General features: G+C 32.0%; 1 protein-coding gene across 1 annotated transcript in view; it reads right to left on the bottom strand.

The window, feature by feature from the left end:
- LOC118186879 (gamma-aminobutyric acid receptor alpha-like) overlaps nucleotides 1-17,215 on the bottom strand; it is a 79,687-nt gene that overhangs the window by 39,641 nt on the left and 22,831 nt on the right. Inside the window, exons 3-6 of the mRNA XM_085808168.1 lie at nucleotides 7,571-7,638; nucleotides 5,005-5,225; nucleotides 1,497-1,579; nucleotides 635-769 (exon numbers count right to left, since the gene is read on the bottom strand). Coding sequence (XP_085664294.1) covers nucleotides 635-769; nucleotides 1,497-1,579; nucleotides 5,005-5,225; nucleotides 7,571-7,638 — 507 coding nt within the window. The remainder of the gene's footprint in view (nucleotides 1-634; nucleotides 770-1,496; nucleotides 1,580-5,004; nucleotides 5,226-7,570; nucleotides 7,639-17,215) is intronic.

Raw genomic sequence — 17,215 nt, 5'->3', positions numbered from 1 at the left:
AGTTTCCAGAAACAGTTAAAATACTTATAGAGCGGTATTATACCTTAAGTTCTCATCAGCTACATCTGTGAAAACTCAATTTGTAGTTTAAAAATCTCCTGGGACCTCAATTAAAAATTTCTTCTTGCCAAGATTAGCCAACTTATAGCTGCACTGATAGGAGCTAGATTATTGAAATCATTATTAGACATTTTAAAGAGAAATATTGTATCATATTTTTCGATTGACTCGATGATCGTGCTAAAATGCAAAAACATTGTAGGAAAGTAAGCAGTTTAGAACATTTTATCTTACAGTCTTATTTTTAAAGATTTTATCTCATACTGAAGACATTACTTTATCATCAATTAGACGTTTGTCTGGTCGTAATACAAATAGTAAAATATTAACGCAAAAGTCCTTTTTTATCAAAACATTTTTATCACCTTTTTTCTCTTCATTGACCATTTTACGTACCAACGTCAACCATCTTACTGATAGTTTATCTCTTATCTCAAAGGCTAAATGAGCTGCATGCATTATGCTTACGTGGTTTTTTACAAAGTTAAAATGTAATATATATTTAATTAGAAAGGAATCTTTCTGACCTGCGGACCGTATTACTCGTGTATAAGTGGAAACAATAGGTACAAACCTTTTCGTTGCCTTTCAGTGAGGTTCCCAGTAGGAGTTTCAGTGACATCAAACATGGACAGTTTCATGTCAGGTGCAATGACCACACTTCTAGCTGGATTCCACTTATACAGGATGTCCTTCTCAGAGTATCCAACTGCAAAAAAGCACATAAACAATGTTCGGTATTACCTAAAATACTTTTTGAAAATTAATTCTCGAAAGTAAGCGCTCTAAACGTTCTTTAAAAACCTTTCTAATTGATGATTCAGCTTTAATTTTTTTAATATTACATTAAAAATTTAGGATTTTGTTTTTCCCTTTTCCAATAAATTTACGTACTGTTATGCAAAACGTTATAAAAACGAGACTACAGGCTTCAGTTCCTTAACTATTCACCCCAGACTTGTAACTCCGAAGGCTATTTCTGAACATTCCGTCCTTTAATATCAAGAGTAGAAGGATATGTAAATGCAACAACGTTAGCAAGTTATAGATTATTTCATATTTCGCCATAAAAGAAATATGAATTTACTTAAAATAACTGACATTTAATTTTATGCTAATCACATTTAAGTTTACGCACCTGTTAAATCGAGATAATTTTCTTTATCTGAAAGTAATTTAATTCATGTTTTTATTACATTTTTTTATAAATTATTTACTGAAAAATTCAAAATTATTTAGTAAATGTTCGAAAAACAAATATATGCATATTGTCACATTCTAACTTTATGGATTTGCTTCAGATACTATTACAATCACAGCGACTCCACCGGCAACCATTCAATTTGTATGTTTTAGCGAAAGGCTTTTAACAAACAATTTTTATATTTTATCTTAAAACATTTACAATAATAGAAACAGAAATTTTATATGCTTACAGCTCCCAATTTGAAGAGGGCATCTCTGCACATCCATTGGAAAATTCTCTAGTTTCATAGGACAGCTTGCTCGTATTGTAAGTCTAAATGAAATGTAAATAAAGTAATACATAAGTTCACATACGCTAGAGATGACAAACCTTGTGAAATTTCAGAAAAAAATTAGTTATAGTTGGAAAAGGAATGTTGTCTAATTCTAACGGAGATTATTTGACAATTAATATGATAAATAAGTTTTGTTTCAAATTATAGCCACATTTCAATGGAATTTAGAAAAGATTAATTTTGTGAAGATATGCATCGCTGAAAAATTGAAATGTAACTTTTAATGTAATTTATGTAACTAAATATGATTATGTAATATGAAATGTAATTAATAGCATTCAGGTTAAGAATAAACTCCTACTTTTAAACTATGCCGCAAGCTAGTAAATTTGCAGAATTTTCTGATCAAAGTGAATATAGTGACATGAGTCAAGAAGAATAGGATCGATGTGTCGGGCTCAAATCCCGTAAAAGGCATTGATGTTAGCAAATGTATACTAACTGCGCACTCAAAGTAGACAACAAGAGTGAAGTCCTCTCGAGTGGTTGATGTAAATGGAAGGGGGATGGGAGATCCTTGAATCGCCCCTCGAGATATTCTGCATCAAAATTGAAATAGAATTTAACAGTTTTAGAAAAGTCCGACAATACCTACTATACCTTCGGGAAAGCACAAATGCAGGCCTTGCTTCAACCTGTACCTGTTAAAAAAACTGCCAGCTGTTCAGACGGTATAATGGTTAGTGACGCTGATTGCCGCAAAGATGGGCCCGAGTTCGAATCTTTGAGAAGACATTGCCGTTTGTAAGTGTATAAAGTTTGTGCCCCAAGAGTTCACTCAAAATACACCGCAAGCTGAAAGTCCTGTCGAGTTAGTGGTGGTAGGAGATGAGGAGACGGAGACCTTGAACGCCATAGGGTGTACTCCATCAAAACTAGGGTGCAGCAGTATATTTAGTGAGACGAATTGAAAGCTGTACAACCAATGGTGAAATTTTCGTATCTCTCCTGCTTGTACTGGTTTATACCTTTAATAAACCTGATAATTGTGAAGACGATCAGTGTTCATTAGCTCAACAAATCTTTCTTGTTTACGTTGTTCCTAGACATATTCTTATTTTTATTTTTTGAACGTATTTAAATTTTAATATCTATCCATCTTCATTTTGAAAAAATTTCTCTATTAGGATAATTTTAAATCATCACAAGCAAAACAGTCGCAAATAGAAAGGCGACTGGAGATACAGAGATTATTAGCCAGTTCTCCACCTCTTCCAACTAAGAAAACTTATCGAAAACGACTGCGTTAAAATATGAAAGATTAATATTTATTCGTAAGATTTCGAACATATTGCTTGCTTATTTATTTTCTTCTTCTTGTGAAGATTCGGATATGTAGTTTTTGTAAGCATTTCTTAACATTCTGAAGCACAATTATTATTTAAAAAAAAATCTCTCAATTTAAACGATTGCTACTCACTATTTTGCGTTTGTTATTGCTCAAAGTAAATAATCTTCTCCACTAAATATTAAATTTTTTGCTTCAAAATTCTGTCAAATCCGGAAATATTTAGATGCATCTTCATCATATTTACTTTCCTTGCCATTCTAAATTCATCAAAATTAATTTTATTTATTTCTATTATATAATACATGGTAAGGATAAATTATTTAATCATCTGATTCTTCATGAAATTTTGCAAGGAAATTACTGAGTATATAAACAGCCTATTCATGCTTCGAAATAGTACATATTGTTGCATTATTTTCTTCCTTCACGTTCGTACGGGGTTCGTGTGGATTTGGAGTGAATAACGACGATAGCACTTGATGGAATATCGAAACACACTTTATTGGCCGATATTAATCAGGACACCTCCAAAGTCACGTTTTACAGTAGTCGAAGATATATTATAAACTCGCTGGAACAATCAGCGACACAGCCTTCAGGCTGTCAAGCTATAATGGTGGAGACAGCTTCACTGCAAAGCACCAAAGTACAGCTCCCGACTCTGCTTGGTCGTTCTCGGAACTCCACGTACTCTCGAGACTCTCCACGCTACAACTCACGATGCACTTGACGACACACAAAGCATAGCTCCCGACTCCTCGGTTCAGTCGTTTGCGGAGCTCAACACATTCTCTCGACGATACACTAACCGCGATACACTAGAGACTCTTTTAATCCACTCGACGACACACTCGGCACTAGACTTCGAGACATTCGCTCAATGACTGACTGTCAGCTCGCTATACGAGGCACACTAACTCGACTTACCAGCAGGGTTATATAATGGTAATACTTTCGGCTTGTGTTCGAGAACATTTTGGGCTAAACCGGTAAGAATTCGTTCCAAAAGGTTCTCCATCTGTCCATGGTATATCGCCAATTTTGTCGCCAAATGGGCGATTTCTCGCCAAATGTGGCCACCATGCCGTCCCCCGTCATTTTATGGCATTTTATGGCAACTCTAAAACTGCTTTGCGGAGAAGCTGTCTTACCGCGCTTGGACATTTCGTAACAATATTTTACGTTAAGTAAAATGCAATACACATTATAAAACAACATATTTCTCTTCAGAGTTTTGAGTATAAAATTCATATAATTGTAATTATAGCATTTCGAATATTTGTAAGGTTTATGTTAATTAGCCATTTACTTTATTATTTTAGCTGTATTATTATTTCTACTTTCGTCATTCCTCACCAGGATACAAATTAGCTACTTGAATATAAGAAAAAAGTTCTTGAAAGTTTTAGAGAGAGTTTTGGTAACGTCCCTGACTTTTGTAATATTTCCTAACCTAGCTCTGAAAATTACTTTAAACCGGTATTAACCCTTCGTTAGGCGAGTTTGTTGGCGAAATTGAATAGTTTGAACCAATACTTGAGAAGAATTTTTATCATGAATTTCCCGAGATAATTATTTTAAATTTTAATCTACATTTCAGTTTTGTTTAAATTTCGGAAGTAGCGGAGATTTATATTGTAAGGTACAGCGATGCACTCTTATGTTTAAAAAAAGGCTGTAAGGTATTTCTCCCACCTTCGTAGCATGTGTTCGTGGTGTAGTGGTCAGCACACTCGACGCGTATTCGAGAGTTCCGTGGATCGGGTCCCAGGGAGGGCATTGCTCGTTTTTCACTTCTCCAGCATTGAAATAATCTATTGTCTCTACAAGGCTATTAAAACCTTCTTCTGAGCTACGGCGTTTTTAATAGACGGGATGAGAATTGGCCTGTCAGTTTGAGAAGGAACCCAAGTCTTGTTTAAAATGTAGGTGGTTCACTATCTATTTATTCTAAAGCAAAATTTAAAAAGGTTGCCGTTTATTAATTTCCTTACTTTCTTTAAAATTGTAAAAGGTAAACTTAAGAAATTTTTTCACTAATCATAAGAACTTTCTTCTTTAGTTATCGCTTTAGAAATACAAACATCATGAAAAAGGAGAAAAAACACTTACCTGCAAGAATATAGTACTCTTCCATCGCGATACAATCGAACAAATTTATTCGGCGTCGTAATTGTATGTAAATATGAATTTTTACCATTGTAGAAATATGTGTCTGGTCTCCATATTTTCTCTAACATTGATATTGAGAGTGCAAGAGTCGGCATTTTACTTGTGTAAGCGAGTCGTCGGTCAACCCAACTTTGACGGAAATAGCAATCCATGGAATACGACTAGAAAATAACAATCTTTTATAATTAAAAATTTTGTTATTAATTCGATGCACAAATTTATAGGAACAGAAGCAGGAAAAATCATTTATTTTTATAGTATTAAAATTCATGCTACTTTCAATTACCACCAAACAGACATAAAGAAGAGGAAAAAATAATTCAGAAATATATGAGATTCAGTAATACGTTCAGATGTATTAAATTCATTAGGTTTTAAAAATAATAAAATTTTCATAGTCAGTTTCTACATTTTGAAATCTCATATTCATTGAAAACAAAAGCTTATATTATAAACAACTCGCAAATAAATATTTGAAATATGATGCTTCTGATAATTTATGTCTCAAATTTTAAAAGGTATCCTAACAGCAAAAAATATTTCGAACACGCGTTATTCGGCAGTTAATGAAATTATTAGGATAAAATTAACGATTCCAGATTTATTTCATAAGCGAAGAACTTCCGGGAGTAAGAGAAAAACTGGAAAATCATTCTAATATTCGAGACTCAGTAATCAGGATACAAACTAAACATCAAAGGAAACGGAAAATTTTCTAGCGTATGATTAATCAACACGACTTATTTTCAGCAGCAAATTCTATTACTTGAAAAGTTTTTTTTTCCAGTAAGCTTAACATTGGAATTAATATAATGTACAGTAAATTTACGCGAAAAAAACTCTTTAACTAATTTCTAATATTTTGTCGACTTTCACCGAAATATTATAATTTAAAAAGTTAAAATTTTACTGTACTAGTTCAAGAGTTTACTCCACTATAGCAAGGGTGTCATGCTCATTAATAATTGATTGCGACAATAAATTTGATCTTGTTACAGTACTCGTTATCAAAGAGTTACAGAAGTTTTCAGCAAACAAAAACTGCAGAAACTAAACTAAAAAAAAAATTTTTTTTAATGCGGATACTGAGACAAGTGCCCAAAGGCAACAAGTTCTTTGAAGAAACAATAGCAGTTAGAATTTTATAAGAATATATTTAGTATCATTGAGTATCATTGAGGACAAAGATGAAACAAACTTTTTACAATATTAAATATCTTTCATTAGTTCATTCAAATGAAATGGTTGAATAAATTTAAACAACATGAAGTCATTTTATAAGTTATACTGCTCTTTGAAATGTTAAGCTAAAATGTATAAGTAAAATATTATGAAACGCTTTCTTTTCAGATTAGGAGAGAATCGCTTCAGGAGGAAGTGCAGATAGTAGCTTAGGAGCAGAATATGCTGTTACACGAAAAATGAACCAGTAGAAACTTAAATTTTGTATTTATACATAGATTGGCTTTTCTTGGATAATGCCATTTTATAGAGTGTTGCTGGGTTAAATAATTTTTAATAAACGTATAGAAAGGTATCTCCATAACCCACAACCGTTCATAATTACATTTCATGGAGCACAGTGTATATATCTATACGCAAAATTTTATTTTTAGAACTGATTATTAAAATTCCCATGAGTCTGTCTTATGCTAATGTCTTAGATCGGTGGTCTCAAACTGGCTTCTCGTGAACCGCATACACTCCCTTAAGCATTTTTATACGATTCGCGAAGACATTTTAATTAGGTATTTGTTTCAAATACTGTTTTAGTTAAATTTTAGTTATCTAACACTTTCGATAGTTATCTAACATTTTTGACATGATTTTTTTCATAGTTATCTAACATTAGTTATCTAACATTTTTTATCTTTTTCATTCCCGTAAAATTAAACATAATAAAGCTGAAAAAAGCCAATATTTTGCTTTATTGCAATAATTAATATTTATGATATTTAAATTTATGGATATCATTACGTTCTTTAAAAACTAATTATATTTTCAGGAGAATCCTTAATTTACTAACACATTAATGATATTGTGTTTCTTCTTAAGCTCGTAAAATACAGATCAAATACTTCAGGTCAATGACGAGACAAAGATGAAAATATGACAGCGAAATTACAAAAAATATTTTGACAGCAATAACTTTTATAATACAAAGCATTATTTTCTAAATATAATGAAAAATTTAATTGTAATATAAAGTGTGAAAACCAAATTAAAATAAACATTAAACATTTAGAATAAGACTTTTTATTATCTCTTAAATACTATCCAAACCACTAATTATTGTAAATTTACTATTTTGAGGGTAATTTCTAGCGATGTAAGTGTCTTCGTTTACATCGGATTAATTTAGTCACATATTTAAGTAATTTCCCATAGTGCTATTCGTCGCTTTATCAAAAACATCAAGAGAAAGTATGTTTCCCTTAAAGCGCTTCTGTCACTAAAAATTAAACTTAAATAAACTAACTAAAATTTAGCTGTAATAAAATCTTACCATATCCACTTCGGAGACAGGACCCATGCTACGGACCTCAATATCAATAAAAACTTGAGTCGCAGGACCTGTAAGATATTTAAGAGACGTATTATTTTAACATATTTTCTATCACTTAAATTTAATTTTACGATTGTGTTTTTACACCTTTTTAAGAAATTTTGCTTTGTTATATTTCTTTTCGCAAAATATCTAAATTAACATTCGCTTTTTTTAACTGATAAAACTTCTACATGGAAGAATGGAGTCTACATGAAAGAATAAAATATAAAACTAGGCCAAAAAATAAAAAAAAAATAAGTAGTCTTAAATTTTAAACTAAACTATATAGATTTCGAAGGAGACTGATATAGGCATATCTTTTTACCAAGAGCAAATAAATTTTGCGATGAGTAGATAGCTAAATGAATCGGTGAAGGAAAAAACAATTAAGGGTTCATATATTATTATATTTTACTTGGTATTGATTTTTGACTAAAATAGATAAATTTATGAAAATGCGAAAGGCTCAGGAAAATGTCTGCTCACTAGCAAGAAAAACATTTTCAGAATAATTTAAAAAGAGCTAAAGACAAATGTGGGGTTAAGGACCAATTATTATTAATGAATGAAAACTGATTTATTTGAACGTAAGGTTCGTGCTCTTCATGCGAAGATACATAGCTGTTTGAGTTTGGCCGATGGGTGCCAAACCGCACTGAAAACACATGCTAGAAATTTTCCAAGAATTGAAATCAGAAAAATGGTATTTAAAGATTGATTAATGAAATTCAGTAATAGGTGCGAAAATAACATGAAAGTTGAAACAAGGAAAAATTCAAACAAATTTATTAGCTGGTAAACTGGAGAAAATGTAATGACAATAGAATCATTGTGGCTTTTTTAACTACTGAATTTACTTTGTGATATTAAAATCAAAATTATTTTAAAGAGCTCATAAACGAAAAAGCTCTTTTCAAATCACTGCGCTCATGAGTATAAAAGATTTTAAAGAACTCGAGAGCATGATAAATGTAGGAATAAATCTGAATAATGTTTTTAGTTTGTCTGTTTAGCAGCATAACATGATTTAGCATGAGAATATAAGCAAACAAAAAAATGCAAAAGGTTTATGATAACCAGCTTCGTAAAAATCAAAGTTATTACGGATATTTAGAATGGCAAAAAAGCAAGGTAGTGTTCAGACTTAGTTTTAAAGTGTGAGCTGAGGGGCTGGAACAGTATGATTCATAACAGATAAAATTCCTGCTTATTTTTTTATCTATTTTTAAGTGCAAAGATGTCATTCTTATAACGAAACCAGAACAGAAATGACAGTTTTTCAAATGATTTAACTACACCCTAATTCACAAATATGCATCACGTTCTTCCCTGAAGACGCTATCCATAACAGGTTCGCCAGTTTGTCTGCAGCAACTGTTTTCTAAAAAGGAAAGATACGGGAAGGAGCTTAGCTAAATGTATTTAATTCTTCAAATCCGTAAATGTTCTGATTTTAAGACATTTTAGTACTCATTCAATATTAAGGTATACGCCGATAACATCGCGGCAAATACATCACGGACGAAAACGTCACGGAGAAAACACGCAAGGCGAAAACGTCGTACTACAAAACATCGTGGGAGAAAACATCGCAAAGAGAAAACGTCGCAGCCCTAAAACATTGTAATACAAAACATCGTCGTCGAAAATAATGCGGTTCAAAAACTTCGCAATTTAAAAACATCGTCGTCGAAAATATCGTGGTAAAAAATAAAGTATCTACAAATCATCGCATGACAATAACATCGCAAACATCCTTTTTTCAGGCTTTAATAACTGTAAATAGAAATATAGTTCTCATAAGGATTTGTGAGCGCAAGATGTTAAGAAGGATAATTTTTACTTTCACAGTTTTTTCTTGACTAGTAAATTTTTGCTGAAAAAGTTAAATTATTGCATTAATTAATTAAATGCAACTTATAGATTATACTTTTCATGTAAATTACCAGTAAAAACTTTATAAAAATTATTTATTAATGGCCTTTGTTAGTTAACTATGTCGGTTTAAAATTCTATTGAGTGCTATAAGTTGCATTAATTTTTGCTTAAGTTTCCTTCTTATTTTCTCAGCAACAATTTATTAGTAAATAAAAAATATGAAAGTAAAAATTATCCTTCTTTCCATCTTGCGCTCACAAATCATTATAGGAATATCCATTTACAGTTATTAAAGCCTGAAAAAAGCATGTCTGCGATGTTATCGTCATGCTATGATTTGTAGATACTTTATTTTTTACCACCATATTTTCGACGACGATGTTTTTAAACTGCGAAGTTTTTGAACCGCTTTATTTTCGACGACGATGTTTTGTATTACAATGTTTTAAGACTGCGATGTTTTCTCTTTGCGATGTTTTCTCCCACGACGTTTTCGCCTTGCGTTGTTTTCTCCGCGACGTTTTGGTCCGCGGTGTTTTTGCCGCGATGTTTTCGGCTGTAACCAATATTAACTATTGTCAAATTAAAGGATGGGTAAATCTTATGATAAAAAACTTTCCGAAAAACTCATTCACTATTTTGATGCTGACCAGTTAAAGAATTTTTTTTTCCAAACTTGTTTTTATACTGGTGATATCTTTAGAGTTTTCGAAGGTGATAAAGTAGTTGTAGAAAATGTTTAATATTCTACGATTTCGACTCATTCATACGTGCATTTCCCGTTTAAAGCTTATCATGTTGGTTTTACTATAACTTCTACTTTTGTCAATTTCCCCAGTCTAATTTAGTTAATGTATAAAAAAGCTTCTATTTTCTAATATTTTCCGAGAGCGCTCAGCAGCATAGGCTGATCGTCACTCTGTTCTTGCTTCGCTGCTGCTACAATCTGAATTGCGAACGTGAACTTCTTCTAGCCAGAATTGCTTTGATAGTACTTAATTAAAAATGGCAATTTTGTGCTTTGCATTATTTTTAATTTAAACGCGTGTTTTGGCTGACCGACAGGTGGAGGAATTCTGGTCTGTTATACTCTTAGTTTGTGTGGCCATCAAGTCGAAAGCGCTAATATATGTTTTATTTTAACCTTTACTGAAGTTCTGATATTTTTAGTTAGAAAGCAGATAGGACAAAAATTGTCTAACAGTTCTTAAAAGTGATTTGTTAGTTTAAATAATTAGCGTAACTATGTAAAGGCTTATTCTTCACAATTTTATCTTATTCGGGAACTCAATAATTTGAAATCCGTTGCCATGGATACTAATAAAATTCTTAAAACTTTACCCTTTTCTTGTCAGAAATGATAGTCTACTATAAATAACCACAACACCTATGCTGTCATTCTCTTTTTGTCATTCGCAAAGTTCCTCGGATTTTCAAGAAATTTAAATTAAAAGTTATTTTCGCATCAATAAATAGAACTCTTTGTTCAAAGACCTTTCCCTCACTTCAGTTCTTGGAAAATTTATTTAACATCTGGTTTTCACTATGGTTTGACACATAGCGGCCAAAGTAAAAGAGAATTTAAATTTCTCATTAAAAACGTAAACTGTAAGAACTGTAAGAAGTACTAAATCGTAATTCAAGAAGAACTAAGTCAATCTTTAAATTCCAAACATAGTTTATCCCTTAAATATAGATAAGAGTTTAGTGCAGCTAAGATCATCCACGAATCTTTAGCTGGTGAATTGCACTTCTTTGAAGTTTTTCCTTTAGTATTTTTGGAAGAAAAATTTATTTTCTTTAACTAATGACATTAATTTCATTCTATATTTTCAGAAAGCTTTCAGATTTCGAATATCTTGACATTTATCTTTCTGATTCCGCTTTTGCTCAATAGATGCTCTTTTTTCGTCTTTGCTCTGCTTATTCATTTCCCTATATATTTGGCTGCTTGCTTCTTTCGCATTGTAAAACTGCTTATCTTTTGAAGAAGAACCCATAACAGCACCATCAAAATCAATAAATATGTATTGAAAGCATACATCATTCTATGTTTATAATATTATTTCGAGTCTAATTTTATATAAATCATTTTATGTTTTTCAACGAAAATTGACGAAAAGCAAAAATGATGTTTAGCATTTAATTTTTAAATTTGCAGATAACTTTATCTCTGATCTACATGATTTAAATCTCTACAAAGGATGTATAGTAGAAAATGAATCATGTTATCAATCAAGCATGCATCACATTTCAAGCCTTTCATATTGACACAGTACAGGAATATGGAAATCGAAAGAGATGATAGACATAGGAAGTGCAACGTTAGCAATAGTGGCCCGCCAGCATAATATATCCAGACGTTGATGTGAAATTAATGAATCACCTTTTTTCTCTACCTTCTACACCAGAAGTTTCAAAGTTTGGTACTATTTTTAGTTATTAAACAATTCAGCAAACAAAACCGCTATGTAAATCACAGTCTATCAACTTCAAGTGTATTTTGCGGCATTTCTGAATAAAGTTGTGCGAAGTGCTTAATTTTCAAAACCAATCAAATTTGTTGATATCTTTAACGCAATATGTTGATACACATATTTTACAGCCTTCTTAAATACAGTTGGGCCATCTCACAATGGTCATTCCTTGTGTCTCTTTCCAAGGTATTTAGGGTGCAACTGGCATGCCAATAGATTTTGGTGAGTCATTTTTATTTCCTTTAAAAGCACTGTATATGTGACATAATTCGAAACTGTCTGATAGTTTTGAACAATAAATATATGTTAATTTAAATAAATTAAAAGTAGCTAAATGAATTATTATTTTTTTGTGAGTATTTCACGGCTTTTCCTCTAAATAGTTCATTATAAAACGAGATATTTAATCATGAAATAATTGTACTTTCCTTTCACCTAATATTTTATCCTCTCTCTATGTCAAATAGAAACAATCATAATATTTTTTATTAAAAATTTTATCTATCTTATTTCGTTCTTGAGAATAAAGCTCTCACTTCGTATGTTCCTTATTAGGGGAGTTGTAATGACATGAAATGAGAGCGCATAGTCATTTTTTTCTTCGTATACTCTGATTCTGTATTTTTAGAATACTTTTAGATCTAAAACTGAGTTAGATGAATAAAAATATAAGGTATTAAGCTCTCTATATTAAGAAGTTCATGTTGAGAGAAATTTACTGAAAATTTCTCTACAAGTTAAGAATAGTTAACAAATATATGCGTATTTAAATTCCATTAAAAACTTACACTAAAGAATTTGCACTTAGTTTCATTTATTGCTTGCAAAATAGTACAATCGCAGATTAAAGTTGCTGTTACTTTCTTATTAAATTTCACTTATCTTGTTATTATTAATAAAATTTGCATTGCTTTCAAATTATTATACTACGATTTAATACATAAGAAAATTCACTGAATTCTTCTATTACTAAACTAAATTTATTCTTGACTCAACAAACATTTTCACGCCTATTCAAACAGATAGCATAACTTAGCTGTTCGTTTGTAAAAATGCATATTATTAATATTAATAAAAATTAAGTGCACTGAAGAAGAAAATAGAGGAAAGAAATTGGGAAACATTTTGTAAAATCTTGAGTTTTTCAATACCCGATTAAAAAGTTCTGAATTCGGGCATTTTTTTCATTTCACTTGAAGCCTAAATGGAATGGCAGTAAAAGGTTCTGAGTTAAAAAGAACAATTACAAGAAGTAAGGCTAAAAAAATAACTTTTTCCCCCTTTAATGCTTAAAACCCATATTTTACGTGTTCATTATGTACTGTATTATACATAAAAATCATTTTTACCTGTTCGTCATGTTCCTTGAATTAGATGTGAGTAGCGAGTAAGTTCATGAGCATACATACTACATATTCGCTATATTATAGACGATGGAAAATGAAAATACAAATCTAAAAAGAAAGATTGGTTTAGAGGAATGAAATTTAGACAAAGCATTTGTCCAGGTCGCATATTTATTAGATTAATTTTCAAGGTCACATGTTAAAGTATGCGTGAGAAGAGCGATTTCAGATGTGAAATGGTGGTATATTAATAAACCGCTGTAATCGCCACTATATTGAATGCAAGCGGACAAACACGCATGCATTATGTCGTTCAGGTGTAGTACGTCATTTTGTGGGATAGAGTTCCATGCTTATTGCTCTTAATTAAATAAGCAAAGGTCCGTGCTGTGTGGATGACTGTATTGGTCGTCCATTCATGTCATATGGGCTCTATGGGATTAAGATTGGGTGCTCTCGCAGGCCAAGGTAACATAACGACACTTTATAGAGTAAATTGAGAGACAGCAGCGGTATGGAGACGAGCGTTATCCTTCTGGAGAGTAGCCTTTGCAATATTGCTCAGGAATGGAAGCACAACCAGTGCAGTCACTACTCTGATGCATAAATTTGCTGTCAATGTATGCGGTGTAACGTTGAAAATGATCCTGCTGTCAGAGGAAATTCCTCCTTAGACCATAACTTCTGGTGTAGGTCCAATGTGTCAACGCCGCAGATAGCTTGGTTCCAAGCGCTCATCTGGCTTCCTTATCATTTACATAAGGTCACTAACGGCACCAAGATAGAAAAGGGTGTCATTTGAGAATACAACAGATCTCAACTCTGTCCTCCAACGACAGGTAGCTCTAGCTTGATACGACAGGTAGTGGTGATTTGGAGTTAGATGCATTGGTATTACAGGCATCTGGCTCAGACATGCTCTTCAAGTAATCGATTTTTTACAGTTCGCTGTGTTAGTCTGGTATCAATGGAAGCTCGAATGTTTGCTGCATATGCAGTGTGCTGCGTCACAGGCATAAGGCGAATATAGAGGTCTTCTCTTTGAATAATGGCACGTGTGCGGCCGGACTCCGGCCTTCTTGAGTCTTCTTGATCAACACACGCGAAAACAGAGAATAAATCCTTGGGATGTCTTTCTGAAAAATAGCGAAACAAAAATGCACCTTCTCATAGCCCTATTACAAGGCCTCTTTCAAACTCATTAAGCCGCTGATGCTATATTCTTCGTTAACTTAAAGGTATTCTTGTTTCAATTCTTGCTCACAGCTCCCAATATGAAAGACAAACAAAGCCCACGAAGTTTACATCGCATATTTAAAGCAAAAGTGATTTGCATATTTATAGTCGAGCTACTAGCTGCACATTTATTCATCTAAGACGAAATCAGAATAAACATCATCTTTCAGATGTGCAAATATATTATTGAATCTTTTGAATCTTTTGTTTTGTGCATATTTGTTTCGAATTTTTAAGATACTGTAAATAGCGGTTGATAGATTTTAATTGCACTACAAGTTGCTGTTACAATAAACAGTTTAGTTAAGTTTCCCTTCTTGTGTTCTTGGGGCTTAGACTTCTATTTAAGTTCAAACACGTCAGTTCGTCTAAAGTGCAGGAAGGTTAAACAGGTATAATTTAATAATTAATTCCGTTTAACCTAACAAGCTGAAAATAAAAATATTTCACTCTTGAACATTTGAAGGTATTAATAAAAGTAATAAACGAAAATCAGTGTTATAGGGTTCTAGCCAGCAAATTCGACTTCTATTTCAAGCCGACGTACATGTAAGAGATGTGTTGCATTACAGCTGAAGACTGAAATAAAACAAATTATAGATTAGAGAAGAGAACTTAGTAACAAAAAGAGAAAATGAATATCTTGCCAAAGCAGCAGAAGGTAAGTCAATTTACGACTACAATTTGAGTAGCATTTATTTCAACGCAGAACAGATGCTTAAAATTTTACCTTAAGAATGTGGGATACAACATAGGAAAGCGGGTTCCCAGAACGTAGTGTGACACTTCTGAACGAAATCGAAAAATTAATAATGATAATAACAAAAAGAGTGCTACATATTCTGATTCGTATAAAGATCAAAATCGTAAATGAAATGCTTGTGTTTCCTTCTCTCAATTAGTACAGAATTCAAATGCATTTGGATAAGTAATAACTTATAAATTAATAGCTTTTAGGCTAGTTTACTTCCTCACACTGCGGACTTCGATTCGACAGGATTAACTATCTACTATAAAATACACACTTACTGGCCAGGTAGCTATAGCAGAGGACAAAATGAAAGGTTCTTCTATCGCACATTTAATCCACTAAAAATAATTTATCTCCCTAAAGGAGGTACCTGACTATACATACAATAAAACGTATCCATGAATATCGCTTAAAACAGCTGAAAGACAGGTGGTTGCTATTTGAACTAATAGAAAGATTTACCACAAAATTTGAAGAAAGTTACAGCCCAAATCACATATTTCACGAAGAAGAGTTTCATAAACTCCAGTTAAATACCGCTTCACAGTCTACCAAAGCTGAAACAGGAGCTTCTCTGCAAGACGAGACGTAGTGTAAAACTTATCAACAAAAAGGATATACTTAATACATTTACCTATATTCCTTTGCACCATTCATATTTTGAAAACTTACAAGTCATTCTATTGGTCTCTTAAAAAATTTACTGCATCAGATATCTGACGAAAAAAATGATAAATACGTTTCATGCTAGCTTAACTCAGTAGGAATGAATATTATCACATTCATTGCAATATTGTTCGAAATGTTCATTACACAAACTATGCACCTGGACCCTTTTTTACTACTGTAACATTTCCTACATCATTAGTTTAGCAACAGATATTTTTCTTTTTTCTATCTTTTATGACAGTTATTTTTCCTTGTATATGAATATCGGTTATTTTTATTACATTTTTAATAAATAGGTCTTTTTTCCCTTCAAAACTGACCTAGATAGAGTTGCGTCACATGCATTTTGAAGCTCAACAGTATACCGTGCGCACGAGAAACTTACGCACACCGTTTGGAGGCATGTTAAAGCGCGTACTTGGCTTTGCAAGTCTCCATGATTATTCGAAATCGAAATTTAATGCTGTCTAAATATCTAAACGAAATTTTACAGGTTATAAATCAGGTAAATGTCTGAAAATTTGCCTATTAATCTCTGTGCATTGATAAAGTTCTGATTCAACTACCACATTGTTTGTGCTTATGCATAAGTTACCATTAAAGTTCGAAAGCCGTTAATGTTCACGATATCTAGCTAATCTGCATATTACTTGATTTGCACTTTAAAGTGCGAAATCATCTACAAAATTAGAGTTTTTCATACTTTAGCTAGGTCACATATACGTTAGCGTATGCTGCATAGTTAAAGTGCAAAAGCTTGTTCCTCTCTTTCTTCATCCTACATAATAGAATAATCCGTTGGTACTAAACAAAGATTCAGAAAATGTGACTGCAAATCTAATGTTCATAAAATAGGTGTGTTTTTCACAAAGCCGATTGCTATGTAATTCAAAGTGGCCACCAAGCATTATACTGCCCTATTAAGTAAATATAATTTTATCATGTTTTTTCGAAAATTTATATCTTTAATTATAATAATATTTTTAAATTGTGTGATTGATTCTTTACATTCTACTCTATTCGTTGATTGATTCTAAACTTATACTGATTGACTGAATCTACCAACTTGATTTTAAAGATACATTATGTTTCAACAAACTTTGAAATCGAATTAACTGAACAATTAATCTGCTAGTTATTAAATAAATTAATTAGTAGCTAAATATTATAATGTTTAACTATTTGTCGGTATATTTTATCAACAATCTTCTTATAAAAACGAATAGAGTAGAACGCAAAGAATCAA

This window comes from Stegodyphus dumicola, chromosome X1 (genome assembly GCF_044657685.1).
Source record: "Stegodyphus dumicola isolate Sdum_Otavi_A_Nest chromosome X1, ASM4465768v1".
NCBI lineage: Eukaryota > Metazoa > Arthropoda > Arachnida > Araneae > Eresidae > Stegodyphus > Stegodyphus dumicola.
This window is presented reverse-complemented; position numbering and strand designations above follow the sequence as displayed.